The sequence below is a fragment of the Lethenteron reissneri genome, chromosome 22 (genome assembly GCF_015708825.2).
Source record: "Lethenteron reissneri isolate LAM-NWPU_2019-01 chromosome 22, ASM1570882v1, whole genome shotgun sequence".
Taxonomy (NCBI): Eukaryota; Metazoa; Chordata; class Hyperoartia; order Petromyzontiformes; family Petromyzontidae; genus Lethenteron; species Lethenteron reissneri.
The window spans coordinates 1,489,855-1,517,582 of record NC_083800.1 but is presented as its reverse complement, the minus strand read 5'-3'; the positions used below and the strand labels follow the sequence as shown (position 1 = coordinate 1,517,582).

General features: G+C 55.6%; 1 protein-coding gene and 1 non-coding gene across 2 annotated transcripts; both read left to right on the top strand.

The window, feature by feature from the left end:
* The first annotated feature begins 2,475 nt into the window (after window positions 1-2,475).
* HTR7 (5-hydroxytryptamine receptor 7) lies at window positions 2,476-24,566 on the top strand. The gene is given in 6 exon segments (XM_061556122.1): window positions 2,476-3,897; window positions 12,465-12,950; window positions 16,828-16,846; window positions 16,848-17,272; window positions 17,493-17,598; window positions 23,958-24,566. Coding segments are annotated over 5 exon segments (1,593 nt in total). The 5' UTR covers window positions 2,476-3,897; window positions 12,465-12,468; the 3' UTR covers window positions 24,519-24,566.
* Window positions 10,802-10,904, top strand: LOC133345722 (U6 spliceosomal RNA). Its single transcript, XR_009755473.1, has one exon. It is a non-coding gene; the product is annotated as a U6 spliceosomal RNA (small nuclear RNA).
* Window positions 24,567-27,728: the final 3,162 nt, after the last annotated feature.

The following is a 27,728-nucleotide window of genomic DNA, read 5'->3' as shown; positions in this document are numbered from 1 at the left end:
CCAGCCACCACAGCCAACTCCTGGATCTTGAAATGCCCCCACGTGCACGCGCGTGCAGTGACACTGATGACACGCGGGGCGGCGCCATCGTCCAACAGATGGGTCGCTTCCCGCGAGGGGCGTGATGGTGATGATGGTGATGGTGGTGATGATGATGGTGGTGATGATGGGGATGATGGTGGTGATGGTGGTGATGATGGTGATGATGATGGTGGTGATGGTGATGATGGTGATGATGGTGATGGTGATGATGGTGATGATGATGGTGATGATGATGATAATGGTGGTGATGATGGTGATTATGATAGTGGTGGTGATGATGATGGTGATGATGGTGATTATGATGGTGATAATGATGGTGATGATTGTGATGATGATGGTGGTGATGATGGTGATGATGATGGTGATAATGATGGTGATGATGGTGATGATGATGGTGATGATGATGGTGATGATGGTGATGATGGTGATGATGATGGTGGTGATGATGATGATGGTGATTATGGTGATGATAATGATGGTGATGATGGATTGCCAAGGACTCGATTCGTCAACAATTCATGTAATATCCCTCCCGGTGGATGGGCTCTGGGCTCATTTCAAAATCATCGTCGCCAATTATCGCCATAACAATCGTTGACTGCTAATCCGGTATCGTGATGGTGTGTGAATGTTGAGCTTCTGTTGATGTGTGGATGTGTTCGTGGTGTCTGGGCAGTGGTTGAGCAACGCTGAGCGCGCCGCACCACGAACTTGGGCCATCACAGCTCGATTCCCGCTCACGGCCAACGCCAGTGACGATCATCTGAGCCAGTCCTCCCCTAGGTAGATTCAGCCTGAAACATGAGTACCTAGTGTGGTGGGTAAACATCGTCACTGAGGAGACAAAGGCGGTCGGGCGTGGTGCTGGTCACCCACCTCCTCGTGTACCATGGCGGCCTTCATAGGTGCTCGCTAACAGCACTTGCCCCAACAGTCTGTTAGAAGCTATACGGGGGATCTTTGTTTGTGTGTGTAAGTGGTAATGCGCGTGTGACAGTCATCGTAGTCAGTCAACCCCAAGGCACCTGGGTCCGTACCGTGACCTCCTGCCAGCAGCGAGCCTTCAACACGTCACGTGGCCTCATAGTGCATCTAGCCTGGCACACGCGCTGCCATGACGTCACCGCCACTTAGTGGCGGCTGTCATTGTTGTTGTTGTTTTGGCTGTCAGAGATATGCGAATGAGCGCGTTGTTCAGTGACTGTTATGTCGATGAAACTCGCACCAGCCATAGGAATGTGGAATTTCCACCGCTGGCTATGAACACAGCGATGAGAGATATCGCCCACTCACGTTTGAATCTGAAAAAAAGTGGACAATATTTTCACAAATCGTTGCCGGATTTAACAAAAAAAAAACCCTCACCACCAACCATGTTGCGGTTTATTGGCTATACTTCACCGCGCTGGTCATCATCAGCGCTGTGTTTGTGTCGGTTCGCCGTGGTCTCGCACAGGGGCGGTCCAGATTATCACTCCCCCCCATCCCCCCCCCACACTTCGTCCGCGTATGGCCCCCGTTGATGTGTCGAGTTTCGACTCCAGGCACCGGATTACGATGGGGCTGGTGGAGCCGCATGATGACAGCCGTGAGCCGCGACTCCTGGCCCAGGTTCGTAGCGCAGTCGCGCTCACCACTCGCGCCACCGCTCCACGCAATTAACGAATTAACTCGTCGGCTGAGTTTGCTGAGCGGGCAAAGCCGAGCGCCGCTCCCGTTTCACGCAGCCAGCTGGAGACACCAGCGCAGAGTAAAGTGTCACTGACCCTGACATTAAAACTAATTTGTGGCACATTGAAGAATCACAGTTAAAAGAACCGGCACGGCGTGCAAGACTTGACCATTAAAAATTTAACCCGTAAAAACAAAATTTTTCACTATGGGCCACAACCCAGCCCACATTGGTCTTTGAAACGGGCGGCTAGAGTCCTCTCGTCCTCTGGCTTGAGATGGCTGCCACCTATGGGTCAGATGATTGCCTGCCACCATTAAGCAATTGGTAATTAAATATAAAAAAAAATTACCTAAAAAGTGTAACATTTTGGAAAAAAAATTTCACGAAAAGAAATTGTCACGCACAACGAGTCTGTGTGCAAAATGTCAGCTCGATTGGATCACGGGAAGTGGGTTAAAAAACGACCGAAAGATTTGCACGGTCGTAAGCGCGCAAGCAAGCAAGCAAGTGAACGTAATATAAAGGATTTAAAAATAAGACTTTAAATGTGAGCTAGATGTTAGAAAGAAAGACAAATTCGCCCAACAGCAGCAATCCTGGCTCTCCGTGCTTGAACGGCCTCAAACGAGAAATAATTAATATATTAATTTATTCATCGTTCGCTCCTGTGACGTCGGAGGCGAGGGCGGTCGCAAGAGATTGATGGGGGAGTGGTGAGGTTGCCAGAGACGGGGAGAGTGAGAGAACGCGAGAGAGAAAGCACGAGAGAGAGAGCTCCCATGCCAAAGTGCGCGTTGCTTGGTGGGGGGCCCAGGTTTGGGGGGGGCGGGGGGGGTGTTAGGGGCGGGGTTCCACCCTAGCATTTGTCTCAGAGTCTCAACCCCACCACCACCATCACCACACACCCACAAAGTGCCCTTCCCACCATCACCACCATCACCACCTCCTCCATCAACTGAACTCTCCACTCGTCAACCTCGTTCTAGGATGTCGCGTCCGGCGCGATAGTTGGTAGGGTCCAGTGAGCGAGTGGTTCCACCGTGAGAAAAGCTTATTGATGAGTTTACCTCCTGGCGTGAGAGATGCACGAGACGTGCAGGAGACGTAAAGACGCGCGCAGGAAGAGGGGACGATTGGGCTGAGGGAGACGGCCCGCATCGCTCGGGAGACATCAATGAAAACGCCTTGGGAGTCGTGGAATGTGTGAGTGGGTGAGTGTGTGAGTGAGTGTGTGAGTGTGTGTGGGTGTGTGTGAGTGTGTGAGTGGGTGTGTGTGAGTGTGTGATTGTGTGTGTGTGAGTGTGTGAGTAGGTGTGTGAGTGTGTGGGTGTGTGTGTGTGAATTTGTGTGTGTGAGTGTGTGTGAGTAGGTGTGTGTGAGTGCGTGTGTGTGACTGAATTTGTGTTTGAGTGAGTGTGTGTGTCAGTGTGTGTGTGTGTGTGCTTGAGCGTGGGAGTGTGTTTGAGTGGATGTGCGTGTAAGTGTGTGTGAGTGCGTATTTGAGTGAGTGTGCGTGTGTGTGTGAGTGTGCGTGTGTGAGTGAGCGTGTGAGTGTGTGTGAGTGTGTTAGTGAGTGTGTGAGAGAGTGAGCGTGTGAGAGTGTGCGTGTGTGTGAGAGAGTGTGTGAGTGTGCTAGTGAGTGTGTGAGTGTGTTAGTGAGTGTGTGAGAGAGTGTGTGAGTGTGTTAGTGAGTGTGTGAGAGAGTGAGCGTGTGAGAGTGTGCGCGTGTGTGAGAGAGTGTGTGAGTGTGCTAGTGAGTGTGTGAGTGTGTTAGTGAATGTGTGAGAGAGCGTGTGAGTGTGTTAGTGAGTGTGTGAGAGAGTGTGTGAGTGTGTTAGTGAGTGTGTGAGTGTGTTAGTGAGTGTGTGAGAGAGTGAGCGTGTGAGTGAGTGTGTGTTGAGGCTCGACGAGGGATATTTGTCTACGTGTGTGTACGAGCGTGTGTATGATGAGTGCGTTTGTGAGTGTTTGAGTGAGTAAGTGAGCATCGCTATGGATGAGCGTTAGCGTGAGTGAGTGTGAATGTCAAGGTGTGAGCGAGTGTGAATTCCCGGCACCGCTGCGAGATTGGACCCAGAGCGCCACCACCAGCACCACCAGCACCACCAGCACCAGCACCACCACCAGCACCACCACCACCAGCAGCAGCTAAAGACCCGACATCGAACCCGGCTCTCGAGGTAAGCGGTCACTCGAGTTCCGTAAAAATGATTTTAAAAATGTATCTAAAAATGCCCAATGATTATTATTCGGTAAGTTGTAGTGCAGAATGTGTGCCTCTGTGCTACATTGTGAGTGTCTGTGTGCATGTGTGTGTTAGGCTAACATCACTTCCCCCCAACAGTGTGTTAAGGCTATTCGGGGAATGTGTATATGTGTGGGGAGCGGTGGCGCGGTGGTTAGCGCACTTGCGCTGCGAGCACGGCGTGCCAGAGCCACGTCGTGGCAACGACATCAGAACTGGTCCTGGCCCCCCCCCCCACCCCCCGTAGACTGAGTGGACACATTTGTGAGTGTGCGAGCCAGTGAGCGTGAGAGTGAGTGTGATGTTGAGTGTGAGTGAGTGAGCGTTAGAGTGAGTGAGAGAGTGAACGTTAGAGTGAGTATGCGAGTGGGAGAGAGTGAGGAGTGAGTGTGAGTGTGAGATTAAGTGTGAGAGTGAGTGAAAGAGTGAGTATGCGAGTGGGTGAGAGTGAGGAGTGAGTGTGAGAGTGAGTGAGTGTGAGATTGAGTGTGAGAGTGAGTGAGAGATTGAGCGTTAGAGTGAGTGAGCGTGAGTGAGCGTTAGAGTGAGTGAGCGTGAGTGAGTGTGCGAGTGAGTATGCGAGTGAGTGCGTGAGCGTGGGAGTCAGTGAGTGTGCGATTGAGGGTGAGTGACTGTGAGAGGGAGTGAGTGTGAGTGAGAGAGTGAGATTGAATGTGAGAGTGAGTCAGTGGGTGAGAGAGTAAGTGTGAATGAGAGAGTGAGTGTGAGAATGAGTGAGAGAGTGAGTGAGCGAGAGAGTGTGAGTGTGAGTGAGTGTGAGATAGAGAGTGAGTGTGAGTAAATGAGAGTGAGTGTGAGTGAGAGAGTGAGTGAGTGAATGACAGTGAATGAGAGTGAATGAGAGTGAGTGAGCGAGAGAGTGACAACACCGTACACTGCCCATTCTCAATCCACTGCTGAATAAATCCCCCCAACCCCCCCCCCCTCCCCACTCCTCGATGGGCTGTTGGGTTGGCGGAGGTCGGTAAGCATTGCCACACGGGAGCATAGTAGTAGAGTCTAACACACAACGGGTGGCTAATATGCACATCAGCGACCGCCTCCGCTCGCTTCGTTAGTTCGTGAACTCGCCTCGGCTCGTCTACTCGAACCTAGCCCGGGCAGCTACGTAGCGTCACAGTGCGCTAACCGCTGCGCCACCGCTTCCCGAACGCAAAGAGCCGAACGCAGACGCAGAGCGCACGGCCTCAGGTCAATAGCCCCCCCCCCCCCCCCATGAACCCCAACCCCACGTAGCCCCCCCCCCCCCCCTGAACCCCAACCCCACAAAGCCCCCCCCCCTGAACCCCAACCCCACAAAGCCCCCCCCCCCTGAACCCCAACCCCACAAAGCCCCCCCCCCCCGAACCCCAACCCCACAAAGCCCCCCCCCCCTGAACCCCAACCCCACATACCCTCCCCCCCATGAACCCCAACCCCACATAGCCCCCCCCCTGAACCCCAACCCCACATAGCCCCCCCCCCATGAACCCCAACCCCACATAGCCCCCCCCCCCTGAACTCCAACCCCACGTAGCCCCCCCCCATGAACCCCAAACCCACGTAGCCCCCCCCATGAACCCCAACCCCACATAGCCCCCCCCATGAACCCCAACCCCACGTAGCCCCCCCCATGAACCCCAACCCCACGTAGCCCCCCCCCCCATGAACCCCAACCCCACGTAGCCCCCCCCCCCCATGAACCCCAACCCCACATAGCCCCCCCCCCAACACAATGTGTACTTGGACTTGCGGACAGGGGTGCAGAGTGTCCACGGGCGTGGTGCTGGCCACCCACCCACCCCTCGTGTGCCGTGCCGGACTGCAGAGGTGCTGCTACTCGCTAACAGCGCTCGCCCCAACAGTCTGTGTCAAACGCGATACGGGGAATCGTTGCCTTTGTCGGGAGCGGTGCGTAGATCGCATGAAGTTGTACGCGCTGAGTGGCCAGCACCACAAATGCGAAGATGCCCCCGTATAGCTTGCAACAGACTGTTGGGGGAAATTCTCCTTTGCGAGTAGCGCCTCTGAAGGCCGTCACTGTGCCACACGCGGGGCAACGAAGCGCGCGTTGCCAACTCGGCATCAGTGATCGGAATGCACCCCCCCCCCCCCCCGGGGAATCATCGTGGGTTTATCGTGCCCTGTGGGGGCGGGCTGAGAATCATTTGCCTCTAAAGTCCCCCAACGCTGGGCGAGTTACACTGGTCAACACACTTTTTCTGGCATAAGGTATTCCAACGGTTTAAGGTAATTTTGGGATGCCGATTCCAAATATGGCATCAGTTTTTGTCTATCACATCAGGTTTTTTAGATATCAAATATTGCATTTTCAATAAAAACTGCAGAAGAAAAATATTAAATAAATGTGGATATCTACATAAAATGATATTATAAACACAATATCCTAAAAATACAGCACCATATTTTAACACTAAAGCAGTCACCGACTCGCAACAACTTGCAATCATAAGTGACAGAGTTAATTTCGGGTAAAATCAATGACAATGGGGTATGCCGAAAGCATAAAATGAGATGTGATAGAGCAAATCTGAGATTTGGAATCAGCACCCTGAAATAAGTCTAAAACAGCTGCAAAAGTCCAGGCCAGAATTTTTTTTTGTTGACCAGTGTAATCATCGGCGCGGGGAGCAGCTCATCAGCGGCGTGCCCAGCCGCGAATAACAACTGCGGGCAGATTGACACAGATGGAAAAGTGTTGGAGCCACTGTGGCCCGTTGTTGTTGCTGCTGCTGTGTGCGTGTTTGTGTGAGTTCGTGTGTGTTTGAGTTGCTGGTGTGGGGGTAGCGGTGGGGTAGTGGTAAGCGCGCTGCACTATGAACCTGGCGGCCCGAGTTCGATCCCCGCTCGTGGCCAACACCAATAACGATTACTGAACCGGTCCTGGGCCTCCACTAGGTCGACTCAGCCTCAAGTGGGTACCTGGTATAGTGGGTAAATATCACCACTAGGGATACAAAGGCGGCCGGGCGTGGTGTTGGCCACCCACCGGCCTTCATTGGCGCTCGCTAACAGCACTCGCCCCAAAAGTCCCACATTTGTGGAGGTGGTGAGTGATTTTAAAGGTCCATGCGCAACCCTTCAACGCAATTTATACCTATTCACAGCTGAGCCCTCGACTTTGCCCTTGAGCACACGGGCGAGATAAGAAGGGTCCTACTCCTTTCGTCCTCATTCACGCTCAACCTCACGTCGATCAAGGCTCAGAGCCGATCGCAGCAGCCAGCGACGAAGCTCTGCTGACAGCGCTGACGGCTGTCACGGGAACTCGGCGACTCTTTGGTGGATCCGTCAGCTTCAACTGTCCAGGTGGCCGGATGGTTCAGCGGGTTCACAATGACCACGTGTCTTCTCAGTTCCTAAAACTTAATTATTATTTTCATTTCACTGAGCTATATTCTATTTTTTTTCCCATCACAAATAATAGCTCACCGAAGTGGGCTATCATGGGGAAATGTCAAGTACACTCTAAAAGCACGTTGCTAAATATGTAGGGAAAACAACTGAAGGACCCGGAGAAAAATCCACGCGATCACGGGAGAGAGACGCCGCAAACTCAAAAATTAAACAGCAGGCGTCAGGGCCGGGATCGAACGCACGACGAGCTGCATGCCAGGCGAGGTAGTTAACATCTCGCCACGGGATCTCGGAGTCTGCGACACGGACATTATGAACGCCACGAAGCGCCCAAGTCTCATTCGGAGATCCCAGTCTGACACCTCGACTCTCATCCGCTCATCCTTGTCACGCCCACCTCTCTCTCTCTCGACGGCTGTCAAATCCCTGAGTGGCGCAAAGGGGACACTCAACGACTGCCTTTAAAGTGGTTTGAGAACCCAGCCCCGCGCCAGCCACCCACACGCGCCTCGACACGTGCTCCGTTCTTGTGTAACACGTTGTCTCAAGCACAACGCCGAGCGGCCAGCAACAGACAGCGCTCTTTTGACAGTTGTACGCGTTTCTTTGAATTGAGCAATGTTAGTGTTGGTATGCGAGCTTCGGAAGGAACGAGAACGTGGGGATGATGATGAGAGGAAAGAATTCCAAAGTGGGGCAGTGCGAGCGAAGACGCAGAGAGAGAGAAGTGAGGTGGTCTTCAGTGTGGCGAGTGAGTGCGTGAGTGAATAGGTTAGTGAGGAGTAAGTGGGTGAGTGAGTGAGTGGGTGAGTGGTTGAGTGGGTTAGTGAGTTAGTGAGTGAGAGAGTGGGTGAGTGAATGAGTGGGCGAGTGAGTGGGCGAGTGAGTGGGTGAGTGAGTAGGTGAGTGAATGAGTGAGTAAGTGGTTGAGTGAGTGGGGGGGTGAGTGAGTGAGTAGGTGAGTGAGTGGGGGAGTGAGTGAGTGGGTGAGAGAGTGGGTGAGTGGTTGAGTGAGTGAGTGGTGAGTCTTTGGGTGAGTGAGTAGATGAGTGAGTGGGTGAGTGAGTGGGTGAGTGGTTGAGTAAGCGGGTGGGTGAGTGAGTAGGTGAGAGAGTGGGTGAGTGAGTGGTTGAGTGAGTGAGTGGTGAGTGTTTGAGTAAGTGAGTAGGTGAGTGAGTGGGTGAGTGAGTGGGTGAGTGGTTGAGTGAGTGGGTGGGTGAGTGAGTAGGTGAGAGGGTAAGTGAGTGGTTGAGTGAGTGAGTGAGTGGTGAGTAGGTGAGTGGGTGAGTGAGTGGGTGAGTGAGTAGGTGAGTGGTTGAGTGAGTGGATGAGTGGTTGAGTGAGTTAGTAGGTGAGTGAGTGGGTGAGTGAGTGGGTGAGTGGTTGAGTGAGTGAGTAAGTAGGTGAGTGAGTGTTGTTGTGCCCTGAAGTGCGGCGGTTGGACACAGTGTGGTGGATGAGACCACACGGTCAGTGCGAGTTCTCAACACGGTTGAACGAATCAACGAGTGAAATTCACAGCCACAGGAAGCACGGCGGTAGTAGCAGTGATAAAGAGGCGACTGACCGCCGGTGAGTGAATGGGCGAGGGAGTGGAGCGAATCAGCAGAGTGCTGGCTCATCAATCAACACCGGACGGCTGCTTCACTCGGAATTCTATCCCCGGTGCAGCGGTGAGGAGGGAACTCGGAGCCTTATCCTCAAATACAGACGACTACAGCAGCAGCAGCAGGAGTCCAACTTGGACCCACTTTGTGCTGTGTGAAGCAACAGCAGCAGCAGCAGCCGCGACGATGATTGTCCGTAGCTTGCGGAAGCTTCTGGCACGGAACAGGAGAAGTCGGTTGCGTCTCCGATGGCGCGTGGCGCGGAGTGTGCACGTGGCGAGGGCAGCGCGCGCCGGGAGCTCATTATTCATTGACGTCAAAGTCGACAGACGACGATGACGATGATGATGAAGGGTCGGTCGCGATCAGTTAAACATCTAAATAACGAAGGCAAATATTGCATGTGTTGACGTCAGCACGGCTAATTATTGGCCAGCGTTAATTAATGATGATGTCGTTGGGTTCGTGGTTGGATACGATAAGGGGGGGGGGGGTGGAGGCTGAATTCCCCCCCCCCCCCCCCCACATCACCAAGTTTTTTTTTATTTTCCCCGTGGTCAGGAAATCGATTCGAGTGTCTAAGGTAGCAGAGACAACATTACTCGTGGCACGACACTCTATTTAAACTCTCCATTCACCCAGAGTGGTGGGCGTCGTTCATCAAAACTCCATAAGCTAAATAGGCCTCCAGGTACGCTGGTGGGGAGCGGGGGGGAGCGGGGGGGAGCACGTCACTGCTCACGATGGCCGTGTCGGAGATTCCGAGGTAGCAGCCGCTGACAGACACTGCCTGGGTTTGAGTCCGCGTCTCGTCGTCTGCGCCAGGGTGGTGACCCCGGGGTTCTCTATGGGGACGGCTTCGGTTCGGTCTCCGATCGGCATCATCATCATCATCAGCCATGGTCCATTCACTGCAGGATGAAGGCCATCCTCACGCCGCTTGCCATCCCTCGCGATCCTGGGATCTAACAATCCACGCCGGCACCTTGCACTGCACGCGAGGTGGTTTTCACCGCTCCGTCTCCCCGGTGGAGGTGCTCTCGGAACGAGTTCCATCGCTTGCTGGCTGCTTCGTTATTTTTATTCCTTGACCAGCGGACGACATCTCGTCTGGCAGGTGACGCGTCCTGCTCAAGCCCACGATCAACGATCGGAATAAAAGTCTTTAACCCTGCCGTACATTCTCGAATCCACGTGTTCCTCTTTCTCTCTCTGTCTCTCTGTCTCCCTGTGTGAGTCCCAAGCGTGCATCTCTCCGAGCGCTTATCATAATCGTCTACCCACTGCTGCATGAAGATCAATGTGATATCTCTATCCGACTGCATGTTCTCTAACCCACGTGTCCCTCTCTCTCTCTGTCTCAATATCATTCCAAGGGTGCACATCCTCCATTCCGCCTCTTTGAACGTGGATTTTTCTTTCCATATTTATAACTTATTCTCTGTTCCATTATCCTCTTTATTCGCGTTGCTAATCCCCTACGTGACATCCGCGCAGCGTGGTGCAGACCCCCGGGGGATGGAAAAGTGGCGAGCACACGTCCGGCTGCAAAGTACGCTCAGACGTCGTCTTGCGTCCACGTGTTCCGCCGCCGCCGTCGTCGTTATTAATAGCGAGCGCATCTCATTGTGCGCACCTCACGTGGAGAGGGAGGGAGCGAGAGGGAGCGAGAGGGAACAAGGGAGATGGAGCGAGAGAGAGGGAACAAGGGAGAGAGTGAAAGACATGAGCTACCGTCGGATGCCGTAGGACTGCGAGGAGGGCTGGGTGCAGATGCAGCACTTGTCGTCGTAAAAAAAATACATAGAAAACAGGAGGAACATAGACATAGAGTAGGGAGAGAGGGGGTAGAGAGAGCTCCGGCAGTACATATACTAAAATTGGAACGATACAGAGAAGATTAGCATGGCCCCTGCGCAAGGATGACACGCAAATTCGTGGAAAAAAAGAAGAAAAAGAGAGGCGGCGTAGAGAGAGGAAAGGGGTAAGAAGGAGAAGAGCAAAGCGTGGAATCTTAAGTGAAAATTTTCATTTAAATAGGGGGGGGGGGCACATAAAGCAAAGCATTGAAAAAAATACAAAAACAACGAAATGATGAACGAAGCAAAGTGCCGACTACATCGAGCATCTTCTTGTTTCCTCTGATCGTAAAACAAGAGAGAGCGAGGGAGAGAGAGAACGAGGGAGAGATGTCTCATATGTGGATTCATAATCCGCGTTCTGCAAAGATGCGTGTCAACAAACCCGTGATGGTGAGGGACGAGGTGGGGGGGGAGGTGGTGGGGAAGTAGGGGGGGAGGTAGGGACGAGGTGGGTGGGGGGAGGTGGGGAGGCAGGGGGGGAGGTGGGGGGTGGAGGTGATGCACGATGCAATGTGACGGTGCACGCGTGCGCGTGTGATCCGGTGATTTTCCGAGACGGCGGCGGGGTTGGTGGGTCACGCAGAGATTCCGGCACCGTGTGAGATTGCAGCCAGCCGTGGGTGTGCGCCTCTCAGAGGGGTCGTGCAGCAACTCGGCTGGCGGGTTGTTGTGTTGCACTCTGCGTGCCTGCGTGGAGTGTGAATGTTTTCTTACGGGTACATCGGGTATTTAGAATTTATTTTCAGTTTTTGTTACATTTTTCAATTTTATTCTGATTGTGTTGTCAACGTGGCGCCGTCGTCACACGAGAGGAGTCTATTTGGGCACTCTCCAGTGGAGCGGGGTAACTGCCCGGCCCACGGAAGTGGTTATCACAGAGCTACCCACGAGAACCCGTTCCTGCGTGGCCTCCGATCCACCCACGGACAGCACTTTCCCACCCGCTCAGCCAAACGAGAGCATGACAGTACAACCCGATCTTTTTGGTTCACTATTTCCCAGAGCCGAACCAAATTTAACGCGATGGGATATTTTTTTTGGGATGCAGGGCGGTTGAGACCCATCAGGTAGCTCACCACACTTGAGACCCCAAATTTAGTCGCGGGTCGATTGAATCCCGAATTCGAAGGCAGCATGTCAGCGTCACCGGCTCATCGTCTCTGACCTCTGTCGGTGACGAGCGCACGGTCTCTGCTGTGGCGTGGTCAGAGGCACGCGCACTGAGGGAGGCGTGGAACAAAACGCTGCCAGCTGCAGAAAAAGAACCGTGCGGAGGGAGAGAGAGAGAGAGGAGGGAGCGCGAGATGAAGGCTTGGAACGACGCTGCGAGACAGAAATAGGGGCGCGTGGATTCGATGAGAGGGAGGCGCACTCAGAGTTAAAGACTCCACCACGCCGACTGTTAAGGGGCATTACGCGGCCGTGAGGCTGGACACCTCACGGCCACAATGGACGACTGGAATCTGTTCACACGTCCCCTTCTCCCCGCAACCCTCACATTGACCGGCAGCACGGGGCAGCAACCTCCACGTCCCTCCCACACCGGTGTTCACGGTTGTGCCGCGTGTACGCCTCGGCACCACGTCCGACGTTTCACCCCCCCCCCCATCCCACCACCACACCCCGGTCCAACTTCTCACTCCCGCGATCCGCAGCGCCATGGTGCTGGAATTGAACTCGAGTTTCACCGCCGCCGCCGCAGCCGCCTCCTCCTCCCTCATCCCGTCGCGTCCCTCCAACCCCGGCGGCTACCCGGCGGCCCACCCGGCCAACGCGACGTCCGAGGCGGGCGGCCAGGGCCCCGCGTGCGCCGACCAGGTGCTGCTGTACGGCCTGGCCGCGCGCGTCCTCATCGGCCTCGTGCTCGCCACGATCACGGCGCTCACGATCGCGGGCAACCTGCTCGTCATCCTCTCCGTGTGCGCCGTCAAGAAGCTGCGGCAGCCCTCCAACTACCTGCTCGTGTCGCTGGCGGCCGCCGACCTCTCCGTGGCCTTCGCCGTGATGCCCTTCGTCCTCGTCACCGACCTCGTGGGCGGCGAGTGGATGTTCGGCCGCGCCTTCTGCAACGTGTTCATCGCGCTCGACGTCACGTGCTGCACGGCGTCCATCCTCACGCTGTGCGTCATCAGCGTGGACAGGTGGGTGATGAAGGGGGGGGGGAGAGGTGAGTGGGTTGGTGATGAAGGGGGGGGGGCGAGAGGTGGATGGGTGATGAAGGGGGGGGGCGAGAGGTGAGTGAGTGATGAAGGGGGGGGGGGCGAGAGGTGGGTGGGTCATGAAGGGGGGGGGCGAGAGGTGAGTGGGTGGGTGATGAAGGGGGGGCGAGAGGTGAGTGGGTGATGAAGGGGGGGGGGGCGAGAGGTGAGTGAGTGATGAAGGGGGGGGGGGGCGAGAGGTGGGTGGGTCATGAAGGGGGGGGGCGAGAGGTGAGTGGGTGGGTGATGAAGGGGGGGGGAGGAGGGGGAGGGGGCAGTTCTGGATGAAGCTAGTGTGCGGCCTGTAGCAAATATTACAAAGGGGCCCTAAATGAAGAAATACATATTAAAACACAAACATTTTTTACCTGCAAAGTAAAGTAATTGCATTTTTTCATTTGCTATACAGCCAGATAATACGACAAATCGCTAACCTTAATCACCCAGTCGTTAAAAACAGTTGAAGGCGGTATAGTACTATAGTAATAGAGCAAGTACAGAATCCACGGACCAGAATTGATAGCTACTACATATGTCGTAGTTACATATGTAGTAGCTAATAGTACATGTAGTAGTTACTACATATGTAGCTACTTTTGCTAAGAGGATAATCCAGCACTGGAATGGGGGGGGGGGGTGTTGCCCGTTACTTCTGTGTGGGTCAGGGGTCACTCGCAGGGGAGAGCACCGGCTGCTTGGGTGAATGAAACGTAGAATGGAACATTGAAACGTTGAATGGAACATTGAAACGTTGAATGGAACATTGAAACATTGAATGGAACATTGAAACGTTGAATGGAACATTGAAACGTTGAATGGAACATTGAAACATTGAATGGAACATTGAAACGTTGAATGGAACATTGAAACGTTGAATGGAACATTGAAACGTTGAATGGAACATTGAAACATTGAATGGAACATTGAAACGTTGAATGGAACATTGAAACGTTGAATGGAACATTGAAACATTGAATGGAACATTGAAACGTTGAATGGAACATTGAAACGTTGAAGGTCTGAGTCGACTGCTGTGGACGTGTTTGCACTCAAGGGACAGCAGCAACAGCGCCATCGTCACTACCACCGACACGACCATCACCACCAACATCACCACCGACACGACCACTACCATCACCACCAACACCAACACCACCATCACCACCGACACGACCATCACCACCACCATCACCACCAACATCACCATCACCACCGACACGACCACTACCATCACCACCAACACCACCATCACCACCAACACCACCATCACCACCAACACCACCATCACCACCGACACGACCACTACCATCACCACCAACACCACCATCACCACCAACACCACCATCACCACCATCACCAACACCACCAACACCACCACCACCATCACCACCACCACCAACCCGACCATCACCACCATCATCACCACCAACACCACCATCACCACCGACACGACCACTACCATCACCACCAACACCACCATCACCAACACCACCAACACCAACACCACCATCACCACCACCACCAACCCGACTATCACCACCATCATTACCACCAACACCAACACAACAATCACCACCGTCACCAACGCCATCACCCCCATCACCACCATCACCACCGGTGTCAACATCGTCTCGTTTTGGTAGAACTTATATTTCAAAAAATCACAACAACAACAGCAATAATGATGACGACTCCGACATAAAACACCAAACATCACAGCAGATGACGCCACGTTTCCCCTGGGAGACACCATCTGTGAACTGCAGTGCGGAGCGGGGATGCCGTGTGCGTGGGTAGCTGTGTGTGCGTGGGTAGCTGTGTGTGCGTGGGTTCCTGTGTGTGCGTGGGTAGCTGTGTGTGAGCGGGTTCCTGTGTGTGCGTGGGTAGCTGTGTGTGCGTGGGTAGCTGTGTGTGCGTGGGTACCTGTGTGTGCGTGGGTAGCTGTGTGTGCGTGGGTTCCTGTGTGTGCGTGGGTAGCTGTGTGTGAGCGGGTTCCTGTGTGTGCGCGGGTACCTGTGTGTGCGCGGGTAGCTGTGTGTGCGTGGGTAGCTGTGTGTGCGTGGGTACCTGTGTGTGCGTGGGTACCTGTGTGTGCGTGGGTAGCTGTGTGTGCGTGGGTAGCTGTGTGTGCGTGGGTAGCTGTGTGTGCGTGGGTAGCTGTGTGTGCGTGGGTAGCTGTGTGTGCGTGGGTAGCTGTGTGTGCGTGGGTACCTGTGTGTGCGTGGGTAGCTGTGTGTGCGTGGGTAGCTGTGTGTGCGTGGGTACCTGTGTGTGCGTGGGTACCTGTGTGTGTGTGGGTACCTGTGTGTACGTGGGTACCTGTGTGTGGGTGGGTACCTGTGTGTGCGTGGGTACCTGTGTGTGCGTGGGTACCTGTGTCTGTGTGGGTAGCTGTGTGTGCGTGGGTAGCTGTGTGTGCGTGGGTACCTGTGTGTGCGTGGGTACCTGTGTGTGTGTGGGTACCTGTGTGTGCGTGAGTAGCTGTGTGTGCGTGGGTAGCTGTGTGTGCGTGGGTACCTGTGTGTGCGTGGGTACCTGTGTGTGCGTGGGTACCTGTGTGTGCGTGGGTAGCTGTGTGTGCGTGGGTACCTGTGTGTGCGTGAGTAGCTGTGTGTGCGTGGGTAGCTGTGTGTGCGTGGGTACCTGTGTGTGCGTGGGTACCTGTGTGTGTGTGGGTACCTGTGTGTGCGTGAGTAGCTGTGTGTGCGTGGGTAGCTGTGTGTGCGTGGGTACCTGTGTGTGCGTGGGTACCTGTGTGTGTGTGGGTACCTGTGTGTGCGTGGGTAGCTGTGTGTGCGTGGGTAGCTGTGTGTGCGTGGGTACCTGTGTGTGTGTGGGTACCTGTGTGTGCGTGGGTACCTGTGTGTGCGTGGGTACCTGTGTGTGCGTGGGTAGCTGTGTGTGTGTGGGTACCTGTGTGTGCGTGAGTAGCTGTGTGTGCGTGGGTAGCTGTGTGTGCGTGGGTACCTGTGTGTGTGTGGGTACATGTGTGTGCGTGGGTACCTGTGTGTGCGTGGGTACCTGTGTGTGTGTGGGTAGCTGTGTGTGCGTGGGTACCTGTGTGTGCGTGAGTAGCTGTGTGTGCGTGGGTACCTGTGTGTGCGTGGGTACCTGTGTGTGCGTGGGTACCTGTGTGTGCGTGGGTACCTGTGTGTGCGTGAGTAGCTGTGTGTGCGTGGGTACCTGTGTGTGCGTGGGTACCTGTGTGTGCGTGGGTACCTGTGTGTGCGTGGGTCACTGTGTGTGCGTGGGTACCTGTGTGTGCGCGGGTAGCTGTGTGTGAGCGGGTACCTGTGTGTGAGCGGGTACCTGTGTGTGTGGGTACCTGTGTGTGCGTGGGTACCTGTGTGTGCGTGGGTACCTGTGTGTGCGCGGGTAGCTGTGTGTGAGCGGGTACCTGTGTGTGAGCGGGTACCTGTGTGTGTGGGTACCTGTGTGTGCGTGGGTACCTATGTGTGTGCGTGGGTAGCTGTGTGCGTGAGTAGCTGCGTGTACGTGGGTACCTGTGTGTGCGTGAGTAGCTATGTGTGCGTGCTGGTGTCTGCGTTTCTGCACACACGCGCGCGCGCGACCCGGGAGAGCGGTGGCGCAATGATTAGCGCACTGCGCTACGAACCCGGCCAGCCGAGTTCAAGTCCCTCTCACGGCCAACATCAGTGACGTCAGCCCCCGGGGCTTCCCCTGGGTCGACTCAGCCTTAAAAAAGGCTGCCGGGCGTGGTGTTGACCCATGACCACCCGCTCGGTGTCCGCGAGCAGCGCCGAGAACCTCGCCAGGCTGCTGGTCCCGGCGTGAGACCTCTGCCCGCGTCTCCCCTCAGGTACCTGGGCATCACGCGGACCGCTCACCTACCCGGTCCGGCAGGACGGGCGGCTCATGGCCAAGATGGTTCTGGGCGTGTGGCTCCTCTCCGCCTCCATCACCCTGCCGCCGCTCTTCGGCTGGGCGCAGAACGTGCGCGGCGAGCGCGTGTGCCTCATCAGCCAGGACCTGGGCTACACCTTCTACTCCACCGCCGTCGCCTTCTACCTCCCCACCGCCGTCATGCTCGTCATGTACTACCGCATCTACCGCGCGGCGCGCATCAGCGCCAAGCGCCACCGCATGGGTCTACCGGCCCCGCCGCCGCGCTCTCCGCCGACGCAGCAGCAGCAACCGCAGCAGCAGCAGCAGCCGCCGTCGTTCTCAGCGCCCCGCGGCGTCGGCTCCCCGCCGGCTACGCCGCCCCCGGCAGAGCGGCCCGGGCGCAGGGACTCGAGCGGCAGGTGAGGCCGTGGCGGGGGGGGGGTCACGTGGCTGAGTCAGCGGTGTGCGTCTGCCGACTCCATCACGACGTGTCCCTGTGATGCTTCCTCTGTCTCCATGATGTCTCTTTATAACCCCGCGTCTCTCTCCCTCTCTGTCTCCCCGCGTCTCCCTCTCTGTCTCCCCGCGTCTCCCTCTCTCTGTGTCTCCGTGTGTCGCCCGCGTGTCCCCCGCGCGCAGGCACCCCGATGACGGCGACGTGGAGGCGTGGAGCGGCGATGTCCGGGACCCCCCCCACGGGGTCTGCATGTCCCTCAACGGGGACCACCTCAAGCGGCCACGCAGGGTAAGGGGATCGATCCCATTCCGCAAACGGGCTACGCTCTGCTGATGAGGCACGGGAACATCGAAACCGAACAGGGGTTTTGCTTTCCTTCGTTGCTACGACGTGGGCGCCTGACTTGCAGGCACACGTAGACACAAAGACAAAGATCACCCCTGTAGCCTTAACAGACTGTTCAGGGGCAAGTGTTGTTAGCGAGTAGCACCTGTGTAGGCCGGCATTGTGGCACGCGAGGGGGTGGGGGCCAGCATCACGCCCGGCCGCCTTTGTCTCCCCAGTGGCGATCTTTGCACACCGCACCAGGTACTCATCTGAGGCCGAGTCGACCTAGGGAAGGCCCAGGACCGGTTCGGATAATCGTCAGCATCGTTGGCCGTGAGTGAGTGCCTGTTTCGTGGAGCAGTGCGCTAACCACTGTGCCACCGCTCCCCGCCCTCCCCCCGCCACTCAACCCTGCTTAGCTGCTTCAGGGATCCGATGAGATGGGGTGCGTTGGGGCTAATTTGGTCATTATCTCCCCGCTAATCACTCACCCCCCGCCGACATCGCCACGCGACAATATACCGCGAGATTTTGCTGGGACATGCATTTCACGGTCATTAAACTCGGGGGTTGGGGGGGGGTCAGTGGTGGAGGGGTGGGTGGTGGTGGTAGTGGGGGCAGTGGAGCAAGATGGATCAGGACGTTTAGAGCCCCCCCTTCCCCTCTCGCTCCCCCCTCCTCCCCCGGGCTCCCCTCCCCTCTCTTAGCGGCGGCTGTTGAGGTCATTAAGGAAAGGTCATCGTTGTAATTATCCCGCGGGCCAAAAGCCGCCGCTCGGAGCGCCTCTCGTGCTTTCTCTCTCTCTCTCGTTCGTTCGCGCGACCTTTTCGGAGCGCGCCAGTTGCTCGTGACTGCTTTGTTGTTGTTGCTGTTGTTGTTGTCAGTCTCGCTGTTTGGATAGACTGCCCCGCGGGTGTCTCTCTGCTGTGTCGTTTGTGTTGTTCGCGTCTGTCGCGTAGGCAGCCGTCTGTCGTGGTGCGTGTCACTCGTGTGTTCTGTCTGTCTCGTTTGTATTGTTTAACTCGTTTGTATTGTTTGTTTGGTTTCTGTCTCGTTTGTATTGTTTAACTCGTTTGTATTGTCTGTTTGGTTCTGTCTCGTTTGTATTGTTGGACTCATTTGCATTGTCTGCTTGGTTCTGTCTCATTGGTAGTGTTTAACTCATTTGCATTGTCTGCTTGGTTCTGTCTCATTGGTAGTGTTTAACTCATTTGCATTGTCTGCTTGGTTCTGTCTCGTTAGTATTGTTTAACTCATTTGCATTGTCTGCTTGGTTCTGTCTCATTGGTAGTGTTTAACTCATTTGCATTGTCTGCTTGGTTCTGTCTCATTGGTATTGTTTAACTCATCTGCATTGTCTGGTTCTGTCGTTTCGTCCGTGCTGTGCCGTCTTGTTCGTGTTGTCACGTGCGTTGTGTCTGGCCAATGTTGCTGCTCATTCTGTGGTTGATTGGTGGTTGTATCGGTTGGTTGAATTGTTGGTTGAGTTGATGGTTGAGTTGATGATTGGGTTTGTAGTTGAGTTGTAAGACACCGTCATATTTGGGTTTGTGGTCAGGATTAGTGGCTGAGTTGGTGGTTGCGTTGATCGATGCGTGAGTTTGTGGTTGCGTTGGTGGCCGGGTTAATGGGATGCTCATCTACATGAGCAAACTTGAGGAATTTGTGTACATTCCACGTTGCTATGACAAGGAATCTCTCCATTCCAAGCTTCGCTCAGTAACTATCCATTAGCTAAATCAGATTACCAACTCTAGGCACATGAAGCTTAATTGCAAATCAATTAAATCTCATTTAGACAGACCAAAGCACTCTTAATAGCCTTACTGCGCAAATTCCCCTGCCCGAGGCCCAGGGACAGAGAGAGAGTGCCACTCTATCTTATAAACGAATGTATTTAGGAAGGGGAGCGGTGGCGCAGTGGTTAGCGCACTGTGTTACGGCGAGTGATATTTGAAGCCAGTGCTGCCACCTCCCTCCCCCCCCCCTCCTCCCCCCCTCCCACCCTCCTCCCCCGCATTCACCAACCCGCACTGACCAGCGTGGTGAAGTATGGTCGAACAACAACAACAACAATAACGTCGACGGTATATTCACTTCACTCGCGATGAGCGGGAACGACTCGAGAGGAAACCACGCAGACAGACGGGAGGGCAACCAGGCGGCGGCAACCATTGTCCAAGCTCTGCGCTCCCCTATATATGAAGGCGTTGCGGGCCAATGGATGGGTGTGGCCGTGAGAGGAAGCGCCCTCGCGAGAAAGCCTCGTGCCCTGAATTGATGTCTGCAACACGCCAGAGTTGTCTCGATATAAGCTACTCAACCATCAACGCTACCTGCTGCAGATGCTGCAGCTGCTGCAGCTGATGCAGTGTCGCGCGTGTACGCCACGGACGTTCAGAGCTGTTGCAGGCGTCCATGTGATCTGTTAAAAACAAAAACACGCCGAGCAAGTGCTTCGCAACGTTTTTGGGCCTGGCTCTATATTGTTTTTGTTCACACAAACAGAGCACAAGACGAGTTAATTGGCTTTATCAGCAGCTGTAGGAACGGAGTGGCCCATTAAAAAAAAAACGTCGAGATCCTCATTTGCTCATCTTTCTAACACCCCTCCCCCACCACCCCCCGCTCCGCCAGCCCCTCTCCAATTAGTTCCCAGGGCAACGGGTAATTTAAATTGAAGTTTAAGCCTCGTCGGGCGCGCTTTCGCCACGGCGGCGACGACGATGATGATGAGCGAGGCGATCGCCGCAGATTGTTGACATCCGAGTGCGGGGACTTGCGCGGGGCGAGCCGTGGTGGGGGGAGGGGCGAGCCGTGGTGGGGGGAGGGGCGAGCCGTGGTGGGGGGGGGCGAGCCGTGGTGGGGGGGTGGCGAGCCGTGGTGGGGGAGGGGCGAGCCGTGGTGGGGTGGGGTGGGGGGGCGAGCCGTGGTGGGGTGGGGGGGCGAGCCGTGGTGGGGAGGGGGCGAGCCGTGGTGGGGGGGGGGCGAGCCGTGGTGAGGGGGGGGGGCGAGCCGTGGTGGGGGGGGGGGCGAGCCGTGGGGGGGGGGGGGGCGAGCCGTGGGGGGGGGGGGCGAGCCGTGGTGGGGGGGGGCGAGCCGTATAGGGGGGGGGGCGAGCCGTGGGGGAGGGCGAGCCGTGGTGGGGGAGGGGCGAGCCGATGGTGGGGGGGGGGCGAGCCGTGGTGGGGGGGGGCGAGCCGTGGGGGGGGGGGGCGAGCCGTGGTGGGGGGGGGGGGCGAGCCGTGGTGGGGGGGGGGGCGAGCCGTGGTGGGGGGGGGGCGAGCCGTGGTGGGGGGGGGGGGGCGAGCCGTGGTGGGGTGGGGCGGTGTGACGGCGGGAGTTGGACCGAGTGATCGTCACCACATGGCCATCGTGTTACACACAGTGGCCATCGTGTTACACATAGTGGCCATCGTGTTACACACAGTGGTCATCGTGTTACACATAGTGGCCATCGTGTTACACACAGTGGTCATCGTGTTACACACAATGGCCATCGTGTTACACACAGTGGCCATCGTGTTACACACAATGGCCATCGTGTTACACAATTGGCAGTGCAACTGGATTCGTCAGTTTGGTTCGATCTCCCGACGCGGCAGTTGACACAATGGGGAAAGATTCTCAAATTTACCCCCCACCCCCGACCACCACCACCACTGCCTTAGTTCATCCGATTAGCACGGTTGGCTATGTACGGTGCCAAAGAAGTCAACGTACATAAAACGCGCCTTTTGTGGGGTAAATGTGGATGCTCCCACCTCTTACAGCGACGTCCGGCCAACGTGGAAGAGTAGGCAAAGTACCCTGGTAGAGGGAAAGGGCCTCTCTACAACTATCCCCCCCCTCTCTCCCTGTAGAATTACTTCAGCCAGCAGTGCCGTGAGCGAGCCATTGCGTGGCTGCGCATTTGTCTTCATTGCACTGCTTCGCGCGGAGCGATTTTGACATCAGAAAGACAAATTAGTGTCGTTGTTGTTGTTGTTGTTTTGGTTTAGGCAAAAACAGATTAATGTTATTCGTTTATTTATTCTGGGCCTGATTATAAAATATACGCCGCATATATTAACCCGGGAACTCTGAATTGCGTCAAGCATCAGAAAGATAAAATCATCTGTTTAAAAAACAAAACCACACACACAAAGTTGTCCCGTCGCAGGCGCAGACTGCCAGGGTCTCTCCGGAGAGCGAGGCAGCTGGCCGGAGTGAGATTCGCACAACCTTGGAGAATTTGGGAGCGCCATTGGGCCCGTTGAGAAAGACTCAGAGAGAGGGGGGGGAAAAGACAGCATGGGGAGAGAGAGGGGTAGACACAGACACACAGAGAGAGAGACTGACACAGAGACACAGAGAGAGACAGAGACACAGACACAGAAGAGAGAGACTGAGACACCCAGAGATAGACTGAGACACAGACACAGAGAGAGACAGAGACACAAACACACAGAGAGAGACTGAGACACAGAGAGAGACTGAGACACACAGAGACACACAGAGACACACAGAGAGAGACTGAGACAGACACACAGAGAGAGGGACTGAGACACAGAAACAGAGAGAGACAGAGACACACAGAGAGAGACTGAGACACACAGAGACACACAGAGAGAGACTGAGACAGACACACAGAGAGAGAGACTGAGACACAGACACAGAGAGAGACAGAGACACAGACACACAGAGAGAGACTGAGACAGAGACACAGACACACATAGACAGTGAGAGACAGAGAGCTGCAGACACACAGAGACAGACACGGACCCAGAGTAGCACACGCGGACACACAAAGGTAGGCAGAGACACATACCAAAGATAAAGATCCTCAACAGGCTGTTGGGGCAAGTGCTGTTAGCGAGTACTGATAAAGGCCGCTAACGAGGGGGCGGATGGCCAACACCACGCCCGGCCGCCTTTGTCTCCCCAGTGGCGATGTTTACACACCGCACCAGGTACTCGTTTGAGGCTGAGTCGACCTAGGAGAGGCCCAGGACCGGTTCAGATAATCGTCGCCGGTGTTCGTGGCCGCGAGCAGGAAATCGAACTCGGCTCAGCGCGACGACTGCTGACAGACACAGAGACACACACAGAGACGCACACGGAGATCGACAGAGATGCATACACGTACACATACATAGAGACAAGAGACACACGCAGACGCATACGTGGACAGAACCAGAGACACACGGTCGAGACACAGGGCCACACGGATTAGACACAGAGACACGCGGAGACACTAATGAGACACACTGAGACACACAGAGACACAGAGACACACTGAGACACAGAGACACACTGATGAGACACACTGAGACACATAGAGACACAGAGACCACACTGATAAGACACACTGAGACACAGAAACACACTGATGACACACAGGGACACCGACACACAGATACACACAGGGACACACGGGAGAATGCCGCTCGCCCTTGGGCGAGGTAGGAATCCTTGACGCGAGCGGTCTGCGGCCGCAGCAGAGCGAACACTCGCGCGCATTTGCAGCCGGAGGCGCGTGGCACGCTGCTCTGCTCCCGTGCAGCGCATTCAGGGCCTGCCGGGGATGGTGACGATGATGGTGGTGATGAGTGTTTTGTATGTTGTGTGTGACGACGATGATAGTGACGATGAGTGGTTTTGTATGTTGTGTGTGACGACGATGATGGTGGTGATGAGTGTTTTGTTTGTTGTGTGTGACGACGACGATGGTGGTGATGAGTGTTTTGTATGTTGTGTGTGACGACGATGATGGTGGTGATGAGTGGTTTTGTATGTTGTGTGTATGACGACGATGATGGTGGTAATGAGTGTTTTGTTTGTTGTGTGTGACGACGATGATGGTGAGCGATGAAATGTGAACAGCAGCGATGATGGTAATGAGTAAAAAGCCTCACGGAGTCTCGAGACATTTGCCACTGAGTGATGAGAGTTCGGCTTGTTGCGGGAGGAAGCCGCAGGACCCCGGAGAACCCCCCCCCCCACCCACCACGCATCACGAGCCCCTTTGGCAGTGCCGCCACCTCGCACGGCTCCCAGCCACCTCGCAGCCCCCGGCGAGGTTTGCGCGACTCTCATAAGTGGACACGAATTGACCAATATCATGAATGCAAATTAATCTACAAATATAATCCATCGACTTATCTAATCTGACCATAATCAATCCTAACGGATCCCCTCCCGATCTTCCAATTACCTCCCTATCACCTCCCCAACTCCTCCCGAACTCCTCCCGATCTCCTCCCGAACCTCTCCCGATCTCCTCCCGAACCTCTCCCGATCTCCTCCCTATCCATTCGCGACCCCCCCCCCCCCACAAGGAGGAGGAGTGCGCCACGCTTTCTCGCCTGCTGCGCAGCGACGGACGCAACATCTCCATCTTCAAGCGCGAGCAGAAGGCGGCGCGCACCCTCGGCGTCATCCTGGGCGCCTACACCCTCTGCTGGCTCCCCTTCTTCACGCTCTCCACGGCGCGGCCCTTCATCTGCCGCTCGTCCTTCTCCTCGGCGCCCAACGCCTCGGGCGCGACCGGCGACGGCCTCGGAATCGGAGCGAGCGGCGGGGGCTTCGGCGCGCACGGCGACTCGGACGGCCGCTTCCGGCTCATCGCCGCCTCGGCGGGGGTCGAGCTGGGGGCCGATCCGAGCCTGGTGGACGCCGTGTGCAGCTGCGTGCCGCTCAGCCTCGAGCGCACCTTCCTGTGGCTCGGCTACGCCAACTCGCTCGTGAACCCCCTCATTTACGCCTCGTTCAACCGCGACCTGCGCACGGCGTTCCGCAGCGTGCTGCGTTGCCGCTACCGCAACATCAATCGCCGCCTGTCGGCCGAGGGCATCCACGAGGCCCTGCGCGTGGCCGAGAGGCCTCACTTCCTGCTGTGAGCTTGAGGGGGGCCCCCTGCCGCGAACGCTCCCGACCGCTCGGTCCGCACAACAAATTGTCCCCCCCCCCCCAGCCCTACACCCCCCCAGCCCCCCCCCCCAGTCCTACCCCCCTACCCCTAGCCCCCCCAGCCGTACCCTCCCGCTGGTGAGCAGGGTGCCGAGTCGGTCACCTCGTGCCGTGGTGTGAAAGCGCTCTGAGACGCCCCCCCCCCCCCCCGGCAAAAGCAAAAAAAACGACTGCAGCGGGCACCTCCGATTATCACGGTTTGCAAGGTACCGTGCGAAAGAAGTTCACCATACTGTATATACATGCTTGAACAGCCACTGATTGAGAACGAGAACAATATTGCACGAGTGAAAGGTCGGGAAAGGTGCGGCCCCGCAAGTGTCTCGCTCACGCCACTGCCGCTGGAAGGGGCCCTGCAGGAGAGGACGCTCCAGAGAGCCGCTCTGCTCGAGGGCGCGTCCCCCTCGTTCCACTCTCCCACACGGAGCAGGGGATGCCACGGAAGGACGAGGAGATGACCAATACCGACACCCGCCATTCGGCCACTCAGTCACGGGACGGACCCAGGTTGCCATGTGTTGGCTGACTGAGATGACTGACAGATGCACACCAGCTGTGCCCCCTGCCGTGCCAACTTGCTGTGCTTTAGCCGCACGGCGCTCCGCTCGTTGTTGTGAGCGTCGCTCCTCTACCCTCCGTCGTTGTTGGAGAGCGACTGCCTCCAACTTCCCAGGAGCGTCCTTCACGAGCCTCCTCCTCCATCGAGGTGATCACCCCACGCTTTACGGCACCACCGCAACGCGACCAACGAACAACTAAACCGCGGTGACCCCATGAACAAAGTTGTAACTCTGTAGCGCTGAGTGGACACAGAGACGGCTGGGCATCTGTACAAAAAGAGACCTTCACAGCACATCGGATTCCTCCTCCAGTCTAAATATAGGTTTTGATTCTGAGACGGGGGAGGTGGGAGAAGGGGAGGAGGGTTAAGAATTTCCACGTTGTCTCAGCTGCCGCGCCAGGAGATCGATATGGGGGCGATCGGGTGGCCTCGGGATCGTAAGTCCAGTGTGCTGACATTTACAACCACCGCCGTGGCATCATCCATGGGAATAGTTGTGTAAATATAAATATATATCCCTGTGTACACACCGTGGTCTATACATACGAGAAGAGGCGTGGACGCGGTGTCAAGGCGCGCGACAGGGAATGAGTCTCGGCCACGCAAGCGGCGTGGCCTCGGTTGAGGTGCTTCCTCGTGTTCTGTCGTAGCCGCCAAGCGGAGAGCATCGGTGAGAGGAGATCCGACGGTGAGTCAGCCCGTTTCTCTTGCCTTGTCACAGAGCTGGTGGATTGCAGATACACCCACTCACTCACTAACCAACCCACCGACTCACCCACCCACTCATCCACTAACCCACCCACTCATTCACCCACTCACCCAATAATCCACCCACTAACCCACCCACTTACCCACTACCTCACCCACTAACCCACCCACTCACTAACCGACCCACTTACCCACTAAATTATCCACCCATTCGCTAACCCACCCACTAACCTACCCACTAACTCACCCAATCACTCACCCAATCACTCACTATCCCACCTTTAACTTACCCACACACTCACTTAGTGGATGAGTGAATGGGTGGGTGAGTTAGTGGATGAGTTCGTGAGAGTATGTGGGTGATCCAGTGGGTTAGTGAGTGAGTGGGTGAGCTAGTGAGCGGGAGGGTGGGTGGGTTAGTTAGTGGGTGAGTGAGTGAAGGGGTGGGTGAAATAGCGGGTGAGTTAGTGAGTGGTAGAGTCGGTGGGCGAGCGAGTGGGTTAGCGAGTGCGTGAGTGAGCTCGTGAGCGTGAGGGTGAGTGGGTGGGTTAGTTAGTGGGTGAGTGAATGGGTGGATGAAATAGCGGGTGAGTTAGTGAGTGGTAGATTGGGTGGGCGAGCGAGTGGGTTAGTGCGTGCGTAGGTGAGCTAGTGAGCGGTAGGGTGAGTGGGTGAGTGGGTGGGTTGCTGTGGCCTGTAGCGTGATTGTTGAGTACAGCCTGCACGAGATGACTTACCAGTCCTCAACATTTGACAAGCCCGGCTGTATTTATTCTTTGGCAAGCCTGACTGCTGATTACACCCAAAAGATGAAAGCCGATGGAGCATTTGTTGTTTAAATAAATCCTGCTGGATGATTACCGACGCACTGCCCCCCAATCATATCCCCCCCATATTTAAAAGCAAATGCTGGGGATTCGTCTTGTAATTTGGTCGGTGCGTGTGCGTGTGTAAGCAGATTAGTGACCGCCAGTAGGTGTGCCATAGGTGATGAATGAACGGCGTTGCATCCCGCCTCTCTCTCTTCTTTCGCTTTGTCCAAACACAACGCCGTTGCGCGCTATTCGCTCCAATGCCTGTCGCATTGATTTTGCGACTCGCAGACGGCAGTGAGGCGGTGGCCGCAGAGCTGTCAGTTATCCGCGTTGAAGGGTTGGTTGGCTGCTCTCCAGATTAGGTCACGCGCTCTTCAAAACGAACTTGCATTCTGGAAAGCCAAGTATCGTCGTCGCTACCATTGAATGTTGGTGAATTTGCTTATCTTGGTTCTCAAATGATGAGCCAATATTTTTACAAAAAATATCTCTTTTATTATTCGTATGATATAATAACAAGGCACACGTCTTTTGGACGTGACGGTCCGTCTGTCCGTCCCTCCAGCCAGCCAGTAGAATGTTGTTTCTAATGTAGTATGGCGTTACCTTGATAGTGGGGGGAGTGGTGGCGCGGTTGGATTTAATCTCCACAAGGCCTGCACAGATATACATGTTGATAAGGAGCTTTCCTCTGTTGGCAAACGTGATGAAAAACCAGACGTTGAGCCTAGTTCTGGACCCACGCGTACAGAACATTCGAAATATATACACATCGAGAAATCACGATGCACATTCTTGTGGTGTTGTTGTTGAGGCGTCGACCTTCCGTTTGAGAGACGCCTGGAGGTCGGGGCTTGATTTCAGGATGGAGCTGTCCTGGGTGCTGAGCTGCAGATAATATCCCACGCGAAATTAATGTCAACTCGGCAGGTAGGCAGAGTGGTAGGCAGGCGACTATACCTACCCACTACGGTAGACAGGGCCGCTGTGTTCAGCAGATTATGTTGTCACACTGCTGCTGCGTTGGCAGTGGTGCATAAACAACAACAAACACA